The sequence below is a fragment of the Onychostruthus taczanowskii genome, unplaced genomic scaffold, assembly GCF_017590055.1.
Source record: "Onychostruthus taczanowskii isolate IOZ18803 unplaced genomic scaffold, ASM1759005v1 scaffold67, whole genome shotgun sequence".
Classification (NCBI taxonomy): Eukaryota; Metazoa; Chordata; class Aves; order Passeriformes; family Passeridae; genus Onychostruthus; species Onychostruthus taczanowskii.
The window spans coordinates 6,729,390-6,746,959 of NW_024504455.1; the positions used below are offsets into that span (position 1 = coordinate 6,729,390).

The 17,570-nt window shown below is 40.9% G+C and overlaps 1 protein-coding gene and 1 long non-coding RNA gene across 3 annotated transcripts in view; one reads left to right on the plus strand and one right to left on the minus strand.

The window, feature by feature from the left end:
* Positions 1–890: 890 nt before the first annotated feature.
* On the minus strand, positions 891–11,575 carry LOC121344682. Its single transcript, XR_005953865.1, has 3 exons — positions 11,327–11,575; positions 2,366–2,503; positions 891–1,031 (listed from the first exon to the last, which is right to left on the minus strand). It is a non-coding gene; the product is annotated as an uncharacterized LOC121344682 (long non-coding RNA).
* GBE1 (1,4-alpha-glucan branching enzyme 1) overlaps positions 11,206–17,570 on the plus strand; it is a 139,412-nt gene continuing 133,047 nt past the window's right edge. For both annotated transcript variants that reach the window (XM_041420850.1, XM_041420851.1), the window contains exon 1: positions 11,206–11,358. In XM_041420850.1, the coding sequence (XP_041276784.1) occupies positions 11,267–11,358 (92 nt within the window). In that variant the 5' untranslated portion in view covers positions 11,206–11,266. The remainder of the gene's footprint in view (positions 11,359–17,570) is intronic.

The following is a 17,570-nucleotide window of genomic DNA, read 5'->3' on the forward strand; positions in this document are numbered from 1 at the left end:
TAAATCAAGAAAATAAACCTAAAGCAAAAAGTATTACTTTGGGATTTTAAAAATTTAATAAAGGCAGTATTTACAAAAACAGACCTAGCATGAAAATTCCTAAAACATGAAAAGAATTATACTGAAGAAGTCAGCTGAAAAGCTTTATTTTGAGCAATGTAACTCATATACAGAGCTCTTCTCAAATCTTCATATAAATCTTATTCAGAACTTCAAGTAACCCATCAACTTGGACATAAACCTGAGAAAAATCCTAGTATTAATCACTTGTAGTAGTGTTAGAGTGGTTTCAACCTACCAGAGCACACATTTTGGCAAGCACAGAGACAAGATGGAAACTAGTCCATCCATTTAAAAATGCAAAGAATGTGCATGATATTTTATAGTGCTAAGAAAGTAATAAGACATAAACAGCTGATCTTGCTTTTTCCTCACTTTTAAGGTGAATAATACATGTCCTCATTCATCAGCCCTCTTAAATGTTAGCTGTATCACATGGCTTAAGTCAGATTGATATTCACAGTGAGCATCTTTTAATGTTCTGACTGGAATAACAGTTTGATTGTACAGGAGGTTATGTTCCTTAAGACTCAAGGGTTCCTGAATGACAGCAAAGTAGTCACAGTTCACAGAAATTACATATATGTACTAAAAACAATCCAGTGAAAATGTGAGTCTATTTTGAAATTATAATTAATTAAAAGAAAAGGAAATAGAACACAGAAGTAAGAACATAAATAAGTATTGGCACTTTGCAACAAAAAGGTCACAAAGAAAATTTTGGTGGATACAGCTAAATTATGTGCTTTTCAGTAAGACACACTAGTAATTTAAAGTAAGAGAAGCTAAAACATCCTATGCAATATGACACAGTTAATACTTGCCCTTAAGTCCTACAGAGGAAAGTTTTGTGTTCCGAGGACGATGTTCCAGATTTAGAGAATGACTCAGCTCCCTTTGCAAGTGTTCCTTGTGCACGTGTTGAATCAGATGGCAATGCAGGAGTTGCTGAGGAGACAGCTGCAAGAGTGCTTAGGTCAAGAAGCAACAGATAATTCATTAATTTTAAGAGTAATTCAGTATTTTAACTGTGTGCAGCTGAAACAGCAGAAGGATAAAATAGAACAAATAATTCTAACAGTGTGTACAATTAACCTATGAATGAAGAAACCTCTTTATTTGCACAAGTTAATTCCTTAACCATAGACAGTAAAAGAACCAGATAATGGCAACCAGAAACAAGTCAGGAGAGGACTCAGTGTGGTTTATGAGATTAAGCTTTAATGAGTGTAAAGCATGAAAGACTTTTGGAAATATTCCTACTTTATAGTGTACTATTCTTAATAGAGAGTATTATTATGGCTACTACTTCATTACTATCAACCTGACTGACCAAAGGCAGTAAATTGTATCACTGATTAAAAAAATGTTAAATTTATAGAAGGTTATTATTAAAGCAAAAATATATATCTATAACAAAATATAAATATAATAATGCATATAACAATCCTATTATATAGCATATAATATATAACAATATATTATGATATCTTTATAATAAGATACCTAACAACCTATAATAATATAAATCTGTAATGATAATTAAAGGTCTGTGTGTTCTCATTTATTCCAACACAATTATTCACATTTTAAATTCTTTGAGAAAAAAGAACTAGAATAAAAGAACACATAAAAATATTTGTAATTTTTTACCAGGACATAGGATTTTGAATGCTTGAGTATTTCTACAGCATATTTATCAACAGTTGGCTAATGTGAGACTAGTGCACAATGAGCTGATTTGCTCAGGGTCCCAAAAGCCATAGATATAAGGTTTTTCATAAGATCTGTTGGGATTTTAACATAAATTTGGTAAATGCTACCAAAGCAGAATAAATGGGCAGAGATATTGGGCTTAAGTTTTTTTATATTCTGTGTTGACAAATTACTGAATTGCTGACAGACTGTAAAACAGGCCTTTGAATAGTATGAACATCCATGATGTCTTCCATTTATAGCTGCTTTTCCTGAGAAGCTCAATGACAAATTTGAACTTAACAATGCAATGACCTCCAGTTTTATACAGCTCTGCTGACTGTGCAGTTCAGCAAAACTACTGTGATTTTGAAAAATCAACCTGTCTCTAACCTGTCTCCTGGATTCTCCACCAAGGAATTACAGTTTTATATTGCTGAAGCTACTGATTTTAGCAAAGTAAATGGTTGAGTGATAGAGGAATAAAATTGCAGAGGATGGTAGAAATCTGAGATCCCAGGAGTAAAGATACTGCACAATATTCAAACTAGCTGGGAATAGGTAAGAGGGAAGCAGATGTTATAAGGTTTAAAAATAAAAGCAAACTTACCCAAAGCTGAGGAATTAGAATCCCCCAACATAAACATCACTGTTCTTCTTCTGTAGGCCTCAGGGGCTGATGACTACAAAGCAAGTCCCATCTCTTGTCTGCATCAGGAAGACTGCCAAGCTCAGGACTTAGAAGCAACTGGAAAGGTGACCAGAACATCAGAAAAGTGAGGCTTTTCTTCATTAATCAGATAAATTATACTGTTAGACTATATACTGGGCTAACAGTAAATTCTATCAGTGTGTATATGGTGTAGCAAAGATTTTCAGTGTAACAAACTGTCTGAATCCTTCTAGTTGGGTTGCTGAACAACCAAACCTCTGAAAAAACTTGTAGGAGGAAGCCTATGGTCATCATAGAAGACTGGGATTGAATGCAGCAGCAGTGCAGTCCTGTTTGCTGGCAATTATCTCATTTACTATAAAATAAAAGAATTTTGGGCAGCACAGCTGCTTCAGGATCACTAACAATCCAAGGAAGGCAGAGAAACAGTAGTTACATCAATTTATGACCTGGCTGTGACTTACTCCAGCCAAACCTCGCCATGACAAGTAGCAGGTTTTGTGAAGGACAGGGAAACTTTGTTGAAAATCTGAGAGAAAGAAGAGAAAACAGATGGCAGTCAGAGAAAGCTGATGATAGGTGGATACTGAATGGAAGCACCAAATCTGATTATACTTGCTTTAAAAGCCCCTGATCATAGTCCTGTGTATCAGAATCAGAGATTTCTGTCTCTGTCCCTTTCTCATGACCCAGCTGAGTATAGACTGTTTTTATTTTATGGCTTTACCTGTAAAGGACAATATCTGGTAGACTGATAGGAGAATCAAGGAAGGAGAAAACCAAATCTAACCTCTTACTACACATGTCCACCCTGCTCCTAGAAATACCTGTCTTCCTCTCCTTTTGTAGAAGAAATGTCTGGGCAGAGGGAATGGCACATTCAGCAGGGACTAAGCCTTGGAGATGCAGATTGTTGCAATCCAGCTGTTCCTGCAGTAGCAACTGCCAGCTGTGAGCGAATATGCAACACTCTAGGCACCTGAAAAACAGGCACAGAATTTGAAAGATTGTATCATCTGGGGATGGATCACAAGCCGAAAGAAAGCAGAGACCAGAAAAAGCTGTCAGTCTCTGTTCGAATTGTATGTGGTAGAGAAAGGCAAGCCTTGAATTATGACCAGTGTATATTTTAAGACCTGTAGTGAAGAAGTGATCTAGGGGACACTAAAAAATAGGAAGCAAGAAAAACAAACAAAAAGTCCATCACAGTGCATGACTCAGATGCTATAAAAACTGCTCTTTTTTTGTCAGCATTCACTCTCATATATTCTTCTCTGGTAAAAGTGGCAAAAGGAGGATGACAAATTGAAAAGAGGCAGAGAAGAGTTCATGCACATATACAATGGTAGGAAATACTGTAGTAAGGAAATAGTCAGACTTAGAACAAACACACATGGAAACAACACAGAAAAACGAGGGAAGTGATCCTGGAACTAGCAGATCACTAAGTGAAGACTGGCATAAAGAAAAAGGTGACTGATTGCTTATGCCCCACCTTTACAGACACCAAAGTAAACCTCCCCAGTTGGGGATGGCCTGCCCTCCTGGCGGAACAACAGGAAAAGTGGAAAATGAAGAGAGAGCCTGGAGGCTGCCTGAGAAGATAATACAATGCAGAAAGAAACAAAGAAGTGCATATTCTAGCAGGAGAAATCAGAGCTGTTGTAAGCAATGATGATGTGTGATGGTGCCCTGTTGCAGGGGCCGATGGTACAAGCATGAGGAAATCTGCACCCAGAGGCTGCTTAACCTAAAATGAGATTGGCCACCAATATTAACCATCTTTTGAGTAGAATTAGTAATGGAAAAGAACATCCAGAGAGAATTTTGAGAGATAAACAGAAGGCTCAGAAACATCAGAAAGGAAGGGTCTTTGAAACTGAGGAAAACTGACTGAAAGCCGTCATCACTTAAACTATTCCAATGGAACTGGGACTGCATTAACTTGGTAAACCAAAATTTACCCATATAATACATGACTGTAATTAATCTATTACCAGTGAAGATTGCTATTTGGATTAAAATATAAGTATTTAGCTGCTTGTTGCAAAAAACTGTTGTCTAAAAAAGTTATCTAATAACATGAAGTAAATTTTCATACTAAGTAGTAAAGAAGTAGTTGTTTTATTAGTATGTACTTCAACATCAAATATTCAGGAAACAGAAATGCAGCCAATAATCCTGTATATCCTCAGAAACTCATACTGAAGGAGGTGCTGGGTGCCTGGGTAACTAAGATAACTATTAATTATATTTGCTCCTGTTATTTCACACAGGTAACACAGTTTAAGCAATCCCTTCCAAATCTATTTATACTGGAAGCTGTGTATCACTTAATTTTCTTTACTGTATAATTTTGTTAAGCTGCATACATACAGAAAAAGTGAAAGTCATACCACTTTTCTTTTAACTGAAATGCCATGGCTGATTTTAAAAATGAACATGATACAAACCTTTCTAATAAGAGAAAAAGGATCCATCCTAAAGGATTTATCTCTAAGCAAGGAAAAAAAACCTATGTGAAGACAGATTAGTTCTTCCTAATCCATGAATATTGATGTTCTCAACAAAAATTATATATATTTGTCTTGGATGAAGATTTCTATATTTATAGAAATGTAGAGTTTTGAAATGTAGAGTCTTTGTTCTAAGAAGAAAAGGTGAATTACCAAGGCACAAAAAATTTCCTATAGAAAATGGTATTGCATACAGTAAAATCACCTATGGCAACAGATTACACACCTGTAAGTGTAGCTCTGTATCACTGGGATTGTGAAGGCTGAACCTTCAGGTATTGTACTGGTGATAATCTAAAACAAAAAAACCCATAGTTAACTCTCAGACCCTTTTGTGTGCTACAGCATTTTCTGCATAACAAGTATGCATTGGATATATATATATAGAGAGAGAGAGAGAGATGCATTATTAATGAGAGTGTTGGGGTTTGGGGTTTTTTTTTCCAAATTTATCCAATATTTTGAAAAATGATAGTGTTAAAATATTAATTAGACTAACAACAAGTTCTTAGTTCCACATTTGGTGTTTTCTTCTAACTACAGAAAAATTTTGAGTGTAGCATTAAGGATCTGTCCCTGCCCTATCTTTCTGTTCACTCAACACACTGTTGGTCATACCTGAGAATTAATTGGGTCAAATGCCACCGGCTGCCATTAAACAGTAAACCAGAACTAATTACTGACGAGATCTAAAAGGCTGTTTGTGGAAAGCATTTTGGACTTCCAAAAGTGCTGCATTTCACACGCGCTTTGCACCAGATACATCTGCTTTTCCTGCAGTGAACTTGGGAGACACTTGAGTTCATGAATACAACTGAGGTACTATTCTGCTGTTTGAAATCTAAAATACTTCTATACATACTAATGAATTTATATTGACAGAGCTGTCAGAGCATTAGCAGTATGCATCTCCTTTCTTCTCACCTCACTTGACCTCCCGAAGGATTAGATGTGTTACCCTCTGAATGATTATCTGGCAACTTCACTTTCTTTTCTGAGTAAAAGGCCAGGCAGCCTAAATGCTTGTAGTGTTTTGGGACTATGCAACCAAGAAACACCCAAGGTAAGATCATTCCTCAGGGGTTTTAGGAAAGACCTGACAATGAACACCAAGAAAACAAAATTGCTGCTGATGCTGTGGGGTTTCATTCTCAGTTCTGACTGTACTGGATATAAGGAATACAATATTTGGCAAGCATTAATAAGTTGCTTGTTTAATAGTAATATATTGCTACAGGATCTGCTGCAATAATAGCAAGACTGTTCCTCTGGGGCAACTATCCCAGAGAGCTCAAGCTACTCATTTTCTAAGTGTTAGAGATAAACACACATTGTTAAAACAGAGGTGACAGCTACAAAGTATTGTGGTATGGCATTAAGGAGAGAGTTCAGAATGTTTTATGATCTTCCTCCAATGCATAAACACATATGAAAATGCCAGGAAACTGCAGAAAGTTGTAGTAACGTGTTACTATTGGCAGTAATTACTTTTGAGAAATATAGAAGGCATACAACAGACAGAGTATTTACAACATCCAAAAATATTATGAAATTCCTGAAGGTTTTATTTGTGTTTTGTATCTGTGAACTGTTCTACAAATTCTTACTTGATTTTTTAGTAGGACTCACAGACATTTTCACAACAAATATTGCTCCACATCTGTTCTACATCTGGATGCTTTAAAATTGGTATCACACTTTGAAGTGTCTTGATTAATGTGTAAATAACTTTGAAAGACATTTCCATTTTTTTATAATTATACAAAATTATATTATACAAAATATTATACAAATAAGGACAATTATATTATATTAAATAAGGACACCAAAGCATAATCACACTGCAATATTGTGAAAACAAGAAGTAGTCATTATTTAGGACTTTCAGGTTGTTGGAATGTGTTTTTATTTTGCTCTGAATGGCAAGTGAAAATGGCATTCCCATCAACTGTGCTTACTGGAATCTTACAACCCTGAAAGTGGCTTTTTTGTGTTTCAGATTGTGTATTTGTTTTGAACTTCGAAGATGTGTTGTCATGTAAAGCTCTTGAAACCACGGCAGGGCAAAGGTGATGCCTTAAAAGACAGTATCAATACCCTACATTTCCAATAACCCCCAAACTTAAAATTCTGACATCTCTAAACTAATAGACATACCAGCAGATACTTGTTGCAATTTGCTTGTTTGCTGCAATTTTCAAGGATATATGCTTTGTTCTTCATATGTAATCAAACAGTTGAATCCTTGCTGTAGTACAGTTTTAATTATGGAACAATCATGCAGTGTTTGGCAGCAGCTGTGCAACACTGACCATTTCCTTTCTCTTCTGTGTCTCACCTTGGCAAATCCAAAGATAGGGATAAGTCTCATGGGATCACAAAATAGCTTGTGTTGGAAGGGACCTTTAAAGATCACCTACTACAACCACCCTGCAGTGAGCTACAGCTCCATGCCCTACGTTTGACCTCTCTGGGAACACTACCGAGATAAAGGATTATTATTTTTTAAGGGGGGCTTTTGCTTTGGATCTGGATGACAACTGTGCAGTTAATTTCTCATGGATCCTTGAACAAATAACATGGGGAAGTTTGGCTGTCTGATGTGGCAAAATAAGCTAATTTTCCTTCAAACTTTGAACTCCACTTTGCGTTAGATACTGAATGTGAAGAAACCAGTCCAAAAGTGGGAGGTTACAATGGATTGGTACCCATAACATGCTCAGATGTCTGAAATGTCTTAACAGGATAGGGGAGTCTTCAATAATCCATTATTCTGGAATACTGAAGTGTAAATCTTTCTGAACAGCTGTCTCTGTCCGCAGGAACATCTTTTCTTGATAGTTTGCATTATGAGATCCAGTACAGGCACAAGTTCACAGGTTGTCAGCTCTTGCTCATGGACTATCTCTCATCTGTGAGAGGTAGGGTAGGTGCAATGGCAATAAAAAATACATCTCCCCACATGCAAGCAAACACAGTGGGCCAACCACACTTAGATGTAAAAACACTTCCAGGAAAAGGAGTTGGGAGGAGTTCTGCCCAGACTAAAAGGATAACAAGTCTTGGTATAGCCTTTAAGTATTGAATTGGACCATACAAAGGGCATGCCTTATGACTTGTCACTTTGAGAGATCAGCAACTCTTCAATGTTCTCAACACAGAGTTAAAAAAATATCCTGCTGGCTTTGGTACCTGCCATCTCTTCTCAGACAGGTTAAACTGTGCGATTGGGTCAGTCCCTATAGCAGCTGCAGAGCAGAAGCCTGTACCCCAAAGACAAGTCAGACAGGCTTAGAAGCATCTTACAGAGCCAGGCCAGGACCAAGACCCAGGACTGCTGTAAGCCACTTGCTTTAGAAGAACCTGAAGCTCAGGAATATGCTCTGTAAGAGCCAGTCAGAGATCACAGACCCCACAGATCCATTCTGGCTGAAATATGAAAATAAACTATTGATGAGGGAATCTGAACCAGTGCCTTATTGAAGAAAGATCTTTTTCCTGACTTAGTTCCTACGGTTTATCATCTCTGTCATCTTTTGCAAAGCAAGTGCAATATATTAGTGAATCAAAATGGACGTGCTGCAGGACAGAAGTAGACATTTTTCTCTTCAAAATTTAGGTTTATCTTTGAACTTTGCGTATTAAAAAAAATCTAAATTGATTTTAAAGATTTAACTATATTTAACAATACAGTTACTGCTCAAGCACCACTCTGCAAAATTTTAAAGTATACATAACTTAAGCATGAACATCCTTTGAAAGACTTTGGAGTAATTGGTATACTCCAGCCTCACTGGTAACTGGGTGCCAGACACATGCCTTAGACACCATTCTTATATGATCCACTGCTGTCCCCATAAAAGAGCAGTTATTCCCAACAGTACTTCTCTTTCTGTTTCTACTGGCAGCAGCAGCTGGCAGCTTTGTATCCATCCCTGACAAATGCACAAAGACACATTCAGCTGTTGGGACAATATTCATTGTCTGAAATGTCAGTTTTGCCTCCAGGTAGAGGATTAAATGGCACTGTCCTGAGAGCCAACCTCGGCTCATGGTGGGAACACCAGGATCATGGTGTAATCAGTGCTCAAAATAACATATGCCTTAGTATCTGGCAGTTACTTGTGACAGAGCATGCAGATAAAGTCATGCCCAAGTTGTAAAACGAAACATGAGTAGATACAAGTGGTATGCTTATTCATATTCTGGTTCACAGAGTGTTAAATATATCACTGGGGCTTTGTCTGTTGTAAGGACAGGGGCTATCTGCAGAATTTAACTTCCTGAAGTTCAAGTTGCTTGCATATGAGGCTGGATGCTGTGTCATTTCTACTTAAAATGAATGTTACAAAGGGGTCCCTGTCTCCAGGGAGGTGCAAGTCACAGCTACATTCCTACACAAATTGCTAATGCACATTTATAGATGTCTCTCTTGTGTTTATGCTGCAAACCTAATAACAACCCTGGGAACTTGCTTGGGCTTCCTGACAATGAATAAAACCAAAGAACCTGTGCTAAGACTGAAGCTCCTGTTTCCAATGCTCATGCATTCAGAAGCTGCAGGAATTGTTCTCCCACCTCCACTTCAACCAGCAGGTGCCCTCTCCAGTACCAAACACCTGTAAGCTCCAAAGCAGCAGCACATGCAACATGCAACTATTGTAAAAAACCCAATTTCTTGGCTCTTGGTAATAAGCTGGAATTTCTCTTCTCCTTTGAGTTGACCAAGCTATTTAAGTGTGAGAGTGAGGAGAATTTGCAGAAGAATATGATGAACACAGTATGAGGGAAGAAGCAAAAAGAAGATGGTAAGAGTTGTTAAACGCTGTTTTAGCACAGGCACTGAAATCACTGCCACACCAAAATTTCTGAGAAGCCTGGGTAATTTCAGAAACAGTTTTTCAGTCTCCAGTGACTGAAGAAATTGTGGCCACTATAAAAAAAAAAAAAATCGATCTATCAGAACAATATATGACAAGTAGTTCTGCTACAGCATAGATGTTGCTTCTTTCATTAATCAAACCAAAACTCCTTGTGCCTCCTGTTAGGGCAACTGCTCTAGCAAACAGTATGACTATTGCCCCACAGTCTTAGGACAGAATATTTGTTGTACTCCATAAGGAGAAAAAGAATAAAGGTACTCGGACTTTTGCCTCTGTAATTAGAAACTGCTACAAGGAAGGAAATACAGTTAAGTGTGCATGCACTGTTGATGAAACAAATCATTATGGAAACTTTCACTGTAGCTAGTTTTAGGAGAAGTAATAAATGAACTGTTAGTGTTCATTAGACACGGTGCTGTTAGTCATCTGGCAGACTGGAAGGAGAAACAGCACTTAAATTCAGAGAAAGCCAAGACAGGGGGATGAGTCTCAAACTGAGGACAACAATTTTGGAGGTGGTTGTGGGAACGAGTTAAGGCATCTCCAAGCTGAAAAGTATTCAAAAGAGACCTCTAAATAAACTTTCTCACTACATATCAAAACAAAGCAAAATTGCTGGACCTTAAATAAAAGTGCTCAATGCTGGCCTAGAGGCATGGTCACGCTGGTGATTAGTTGCCTTGGATATCTGGTGGCCTATCCAAAAACAAGACGTTGCTATTAGGTCAAAAAATTCCACAGCAATCTACCTGTGCTATTCATCATTTTGAGATGCACTAGGATCAGTTTGACTGATCTTAGCACGTTTGGAATTTATGTGTCTGATAAAGCAACATTTTGCTGTACAGACACAGAGTTTGAGAACTCGGGGATGTCCCCAGAGTCTTGTTTTGCTGAGCTGTCTGTGAGCACGTCAGCACCCTATCAAATAGTCGAGAAATTTATTCCAGCACTCATGATGATGCCAAATCTGCTTTGGGGAGGGGGGGTGTTGCTGTTGGCTGGGGTGTGCAGTGGGCTTTATGTGTGTGGGAGCACAGTGTTCACCCGGCAGCTGACACGCTGAAAAAGACATCAAAGAGCCACTAAGAAAACAAACTGAGGGACTGTCGAGCCACGGCAGGCAGACATCTCTCTCCTGCCGGGCGGGTCGGCTCCCGCAAATACTTTTTTTTTTATTTCCTCTGCTGTCATCCCATGCCGTTCGCAGACCGGCGCTTCTCGCACGCCGCCCGTTCCCGTCCCGCGGGCAGCGAGCCGGGGCTGCCGGACCGAGCCCACCGCCGACGGGAGCCCGGGCCGGGCCGGGCCGGGCCCCCCCAGCATCCCTCCCGCAGCCGCGGAGCCCCGGCCCCGCCGCACCGCCCGGCCGCCCGCCCGGCCCCCTGCCCGGCTGTATTTAGCGGCGCCGCGGATCACGCGAAGCCCGCGGCGGCGACATGGCCGCCGCCAGCACGGAGCCGCCGAGGCTGAAGCAGCTGCTGGAGCGGGACCCTTACCTGGCGCCCTTCCGGACCGACTTCCAGCGCAGGTACCGCCGCGCGGAGGGGAGCACGGAGCGGCCGCTCGCCCGCCTCTGGGGGCGCCGGGCCGGGCGGTGTCCCCTCCCCCGCGCTCTCCCCTCCCCTTGGCCGGGGCGGCTCCGCTTCCCTTCCGGCGGAGGCGCCGCTGCCGCGGGCGGAGCCGTGGCCGGGGCTCGGCGAGGCCTCCCGGGCTGGGGCGCTGCAGGGAGGCCTCGCCCGCGGACATCCCCGCCGGCCTGGCGGGGCCGGGCCGTCCCGTCCGGACCCGGCAGTCCCCGGGCGCCAGCGCTGCGCCCGCGACCGTCCGGAGAGCGGGGGGGGCGGGGAACGGCGCCCGGGCCGGCCGGGCCCGTGGGGCGCAGCCGGGGACAGCTTGCGAGAATCACAGAAGGGGTGGGGTTGGAAGATCATCTGGTTCCAGCCTTCCTGCCGTGGGCAGGAATATCCGTCACTTGTTCAGGTTGCTTAGAGCTGCATCCAGCCTGGGTTTGAACTCTTCCAGGGATGGGACAACCACGACTTCACTGGTTAACCTGTTACAGTGCCTTACAATAAAGAAGTTTTTTTCCTAATATCTAACCTGAACCTAGTCTTAGCATGAACCTGTCTCCCCTTGACCTGTCACTACATGTAAATAGTCTAGCCCTGTCTTTCCTGTAAGCTCCCTTCAGGTACTGTAAGGCTGCCATCAGGTCACCCCTAAGCCTTTTCTTTCACTGGCTGCACAGTGCCAGTTCTCTCAGCCTTTTCTCATAGGAGAAATGCTTCATCAGCTTGGTGGCCTCCTCTGGACTTGTTCCAAAAGGTCAGTGCCCTTCCTGTGTTGGGGATCCCAGAGCTGGATGCAGTCAGGGTGTGAGGGTGATGCACTGAGCTGCTATCGCTAACAAAAGATTTTAGCTGCAATAATGTGTTAATAAACTGCCCCTGAATCTCGCCTTTCCAGAGAATTTTCCTGCAGGCGTATGTTTTGAAGTGTCCCTGAACCGCCAGCTCAGCTGTTTGGCAGACCTGCAATGCATGAAGTAGCAGAGTGTGCATTAGGTTGGTGCCAGGTTGCCGGTCTGAGCATCCCTTTTTTTGTGCCTCTCGCTGGGAACTGTGACACCGACCCTCTGTCCAGGGCCTGGGTGAGAGCTTGACAGTAGCAGCCTGGGCAAGAGGAGGCCTGCATCCTGCAGAGCCAGGCTGCTGGCCTGGAAAAGCTGCTGAAACCTCACCCTCCAATTGAACACGGACATTGGGAGCTTTTATGTTGCACATTTACGTTGTGTTTCTCTAGTGGTCCCCTGGCAATCAAAATAATTGTAGCACTGACTAATGCCCTGTGTCCCAGAAGTCTGGAAAAGTCTCTGTGTATAAGGGATGTAAGAAGGGATATATTTTTTTTTAATTTTTCAGTCTTTGAAAAATACTTTTTTGCTTTTTTTTTTCCCTCCTGTTCTTATGTTCTACATGGTTTAACATTACCAGGTGTCCTGTTGGGTTCTGGTGTTGAATAGTGGTAAGTCTGGATCTTGTAAAATAGGATTAAGGTTTGAGTAAACTATTAGGCTGACTTGCAGAGCATTTTCTCAAACTAATCTCTTAATGACAGAACAACTGAGAGTTTATATAGTGGTTCCTGACAAGCTCCAGGCCATACAAGTAGTGCTGTAAAACACCTAATTTTTTCAGTGGGGAAGCCAGGGTGTAGGAATTAATAAATGAGCAGATCTTGCTCTTAATAAAAATATTCATTAAAACATTTGGGCTCCCTGAATGTTCCTGCCATCAAAACAGTCATATTGTGGATAGTGCTGTTTGTATTTCTGAGGACAGTGTGACTGTACTGGTACATTGAGTTTGCCAAACTTTTCTGTCCTTCTCAGGTTTGTGCATCTGGAGCATAGAGCTTCAGATGGTCCTGACTCTATCTTGTCACTTTCTGGCTCCTGAATCTCCAGTTGGTCACTTGTCATTGAATTACTGTGCAAGCATGTATCCTGTTAATTAATTTAAAAGAATAAAGGAAGACTTCCGTGGCAATCTCTGGATGATTTGTTCTAAGCCCAAAGAAGCAGCACACCCTGGGGATGGTGGAGAGTGGCAGGGAGGGGGAGTTGTAAGTTCAGGGGAGTGCCTGTTAGTGTCTGCATGCAGTGCTCATCGCGGTTTCTGTGAATTCTGATTCAGTCCGTATGTAATGGCTTTGTGTGAGTTTTGTCAAGAGTGCCAGGAGAAAGGAGTTTTGCAACCTAATTGTTGTTTGTGTGAAGAACTAGTTCTTTAGGGCCTCCAGTATGTGGGATTTGCTTACTTTATGTCCAGTTCCTTTGCTGGGGGAGGTGGTGAGCAGTCCTGCGCAGCTGTGTGCGCTGTGTCAGAAATCCTTAGCTATGTGATCTTTGTTCCAGACTGAAGGGTCCCGATGCATTTAATTGGTGGTTGTATGACCCATCACTGTGGTATGGAACTTGTTAAATAACTCAGTGGATCTGATTTTCTACACCATAGTGGTGCAGGAAAAGGCTGTGATGAAGCTGCCAGGAATATGTGCTGTTAAGCAAATCTGTGTGTTAAGAGTTTGTTTGTCAGCTGCTTGCCATGGCCTCATCATAGGTGGGACAGAAGGACTAAATTAGCAATTAATTTAGTTTTGTAGAGTAGCAAAACGGGGTAGAAATGATGCTACTCAACTGCTGAGCAAGTGACAATCTGTTCATTATTCCTTCTGTTACTGTTGACTAACTTTCTCTAACTTTGCTCTGGATACTGCTGCCCAGTGACTTTTTTTTTTTTTTACACTTGAATAGTTTAGACAGAAAAAGTACATGCAGTCTCTCAGTTCATATGGTCAGTCAAGTTTTTCCTGATAAAGGGAATGGGAGGCAGATTTGATGCCTGGCACCCTGTAGCACTAGAAGTATTTTACTTACTTGGATTAGGAAGCTTTGGGAAAAAGTAGCAGTGAAGGAGATTTGATCAAATACAATATACATGGATGCATTTCCTGTAGTAGTCTTAATCTCTTCTTAGAGTTTGCAATGATATTGACCTTAATATTAAACTGAATCATCATGGAGTCATGGAAATTTTACAACATATAGTTGTCATACTATGTATTGCCTAAATGAAAATTGAGGCTTTTGACAGAGGATTAAAGATGCTTGAGAAACAAAGCTTTTAAACATTTGTTGGTGGACATCCTTATATTATGCCTTGTTCAGTAAGATGTGATACAGTCCTCCCTTTATCTTGATTAGTAAAAGTTATTTTGTAGAAGTGATGGGAAATAAAAGACTTGGGGCCTAATCTTGGCAGTGACATCCGCAAGTTGCTGAGTTGCCCTTTGGGCTTGAGTTTATCTGCTCTCTTATCTGTGGCAGGGTATTAGCAGGGCCAGGTGATTGTTAGTAGAGGACTTTGTAGCTGTGTAACCATGGCTGTCAGAGGCTGCACAGGTAACTTGGTTGTTCTCACACTCAAAGACTGACCATTTGTGTGTTGGATTGGGCTCCTCAGGACCTTGTTTGGTTGGGTCCCTGAGGATGTGTTTCTTGGACAGCCTCTCCCTGTGTTTGGCTACCCAAATTGTGGAAATTTCTTTTTTTAATACTGTAGCTTGATGCAACCTTGTTGCTTCTGGTCTGCTTTCCCTGTTTCCCTTGGAGTGCAGCCTAGCTCATTGTTTTCTTTAGGTGTTCTCAGCTACCTGTACCTGTAGATAGATTAAAACTGTGGGTGGACATGAGCAGCCCACGCCTCTTCAAGTTAGCTTTTGCACATGTGTTCTGAGGAAACCCATCTCTCAGGCCCTACCTGCGTGCCATAGGTAGGCAGACCAGAAAACAAAAAGCTGTTTTCTGGAGAGGCCATAGTGTGTTCCTGCTCATCTATGCCTTGAGCAAGTGCAGGGCTCTCTTGCAGGGGGTCACACCTGCCTCTCCTGCCCTGTGCTGTGCTCCTTCACCCATGGGATGGTGACCAGGTATGCACAGCAGTGTAGCTAATACTGAGATCTTTGTGCATTCTTTTGTTTTTCATTTCTGTTGGAGTGGTTTGCTGAAGGACAGACAGGCTTCAGTCACATCAGACTGGATTCTGCAGTGTAATATGATTATCCTGATTCACCTTGAGAATTGCCAGATCCATGATGAAATGAATCGTGATGTTGCCTCAAGTTCTGAAAGTGTTCCTCTTGGTTTCAAGGACTGTCTCCTTTAACCTCTTGCAAAGTGTAACTTTGTGCTTTAGACAACTGATTGTTTTCCCTCTCTTTCATAAAGCCTCGAGAAATACTGAATGAGTGCTTTGATAGGAACAAAGGGTTTCTCTAGAGAAGTAATGCCTAAAATGAGATGGTAAGACCTAGTAATACCCTAAGCGTGGAGGATGGACTGACATCCTCTTTAAATGAGTGACTAGGAGGAAGAAAGACTTCTGGTCATGTTCCCTTTTCAGTACTTTGTCATACCTGGGCCTGTTGCAAATAGTGTTCAAGAGGAGAATAGAAATCTGTAATTTTTTTTTTCTTTTGATGAATGCCTGAATCTGATCCTGAGTCAAGGAAGGAGTATCTTCTTTGGGATGAAGGGATATCAGTGTCTATATAGTGAACTGCTCAGCCTTGACCCAAACATACATTATTTAGATCTCTAAATAAGAATTTACTTAAAAAAAAAAAATCCCCAAGTGATAGTGTTTGTGTAGGGTATTGCTGTGCTACATTGTTTGACCATCTGTGATATGTTTGCCCACAAGTATTTTGTTAAGTCTCAAGTGTTATTTAGACTAAAGACTTTGTATAATTTAGTATGTATTTTTAGTCTTTTACCTCTTAGAGCATAATTGGTTCAATTAAAACCATTAATGCCTGTGGTGTAATTGCATTTTATGGAACTACAAACTGGTGTTAGAAAGTGCTGCCTATTGGAATTTTCTGCTATAACAATGTGCATGGCTTATTATATTTTACTAGACCATGCAACTGCCTCTGTAACCTACTGATTATGTAGCCTTTGGTGAAAGCTTTTTTTTCAGTAGTTCCATTTATAGAATAAATAAGAAAACTGATACCAATACATAGCTTCAGTCTTTGTCTTCAAAAAAGATTAGTTTGTTGAGCTAGATGAAATGCTGCTGAAAGTGCTTGGCCATATAAATGGGTTGAGAGAGAGGAGTTCCATTCCTTCTGTACTGGTTGAGATGGGAACATGTACTCAGTGACTTTTGTTGCAGTATCAATTACCAAGATGTCCTGTCACTTGGCTCTTAGCTTTCTCGTAGTGTTCTGAGATCCCTCCATTCTTACAAGTGGGAAATACTCACTATTCTTCCATTTTTATCTCCCATTTTGTATCTGGTTAATGTCAGTTTAATGCTGCTTTCTAGTTCTGTCTTTTTAAATCTTTTTTGAAGAGGCACAGTGGTGGGTACCTGGCTGAGGTATTGGAAGAGGTGTCAAGTGGATGTGATTGGGCTGAGTAGGGAGGCAGCTGTTGGGGTCTGACAAGTTTGGGAATGGCAGCTGAAGGGTGACTAAGCTAGAATCCTATTTTTAGATGAAGATGGAAAGGGGAGAAGGGCTGGAGTATGAACTGTGACAGAATTGACACAACTATTATGTATGGATTTTCCATTTCCATTTTGTCTCATACAGACTGGTGTATTGGGTGGGCAGAACTAAATATTCATGAAAAAACATGTCATATATGGCTGCATTTTTGTTGGTTTTGGTGGCATCTCATAAGTTGAGTAGACTTCTGTTGATTCTAGAACCTTGACAATTTAATGGAATATATCCTTCTGCATTATTTAGTCTCTAGCTCATGTGCATTTGGATTGCTAACTGTGACAAGCATAGTTGACTATCTCACTGATGACCCTAATTTTTAAGTGTCTGAGGAACTACTTACATGGGCCAATCTAGCATATGTGTGTCTGGTGTAGCCCTCATCAAAAGATTCAAGCTGGAATTGTGTTAATAGCTGCCAGATTTATAAAAAATATAAGGGAAATGTAAGGATGTAGGTATTGCATTTTGTTAGCAGACCATTTGCCTCTGTGTAAAAATTAAAGCTTGGTGTTCTCTGAAAAAATGAATTGAGGTCCTCTCAGCTCTGTTATGCAGTGTTAGCTTATCTGAGCGTGTTAGATCAACTCTGAGAATTTACCTGGAATTCCAGAATAATTTATTATGTGACCAGGAATCTGATTACTGTTTCACTGTAATAGTGAG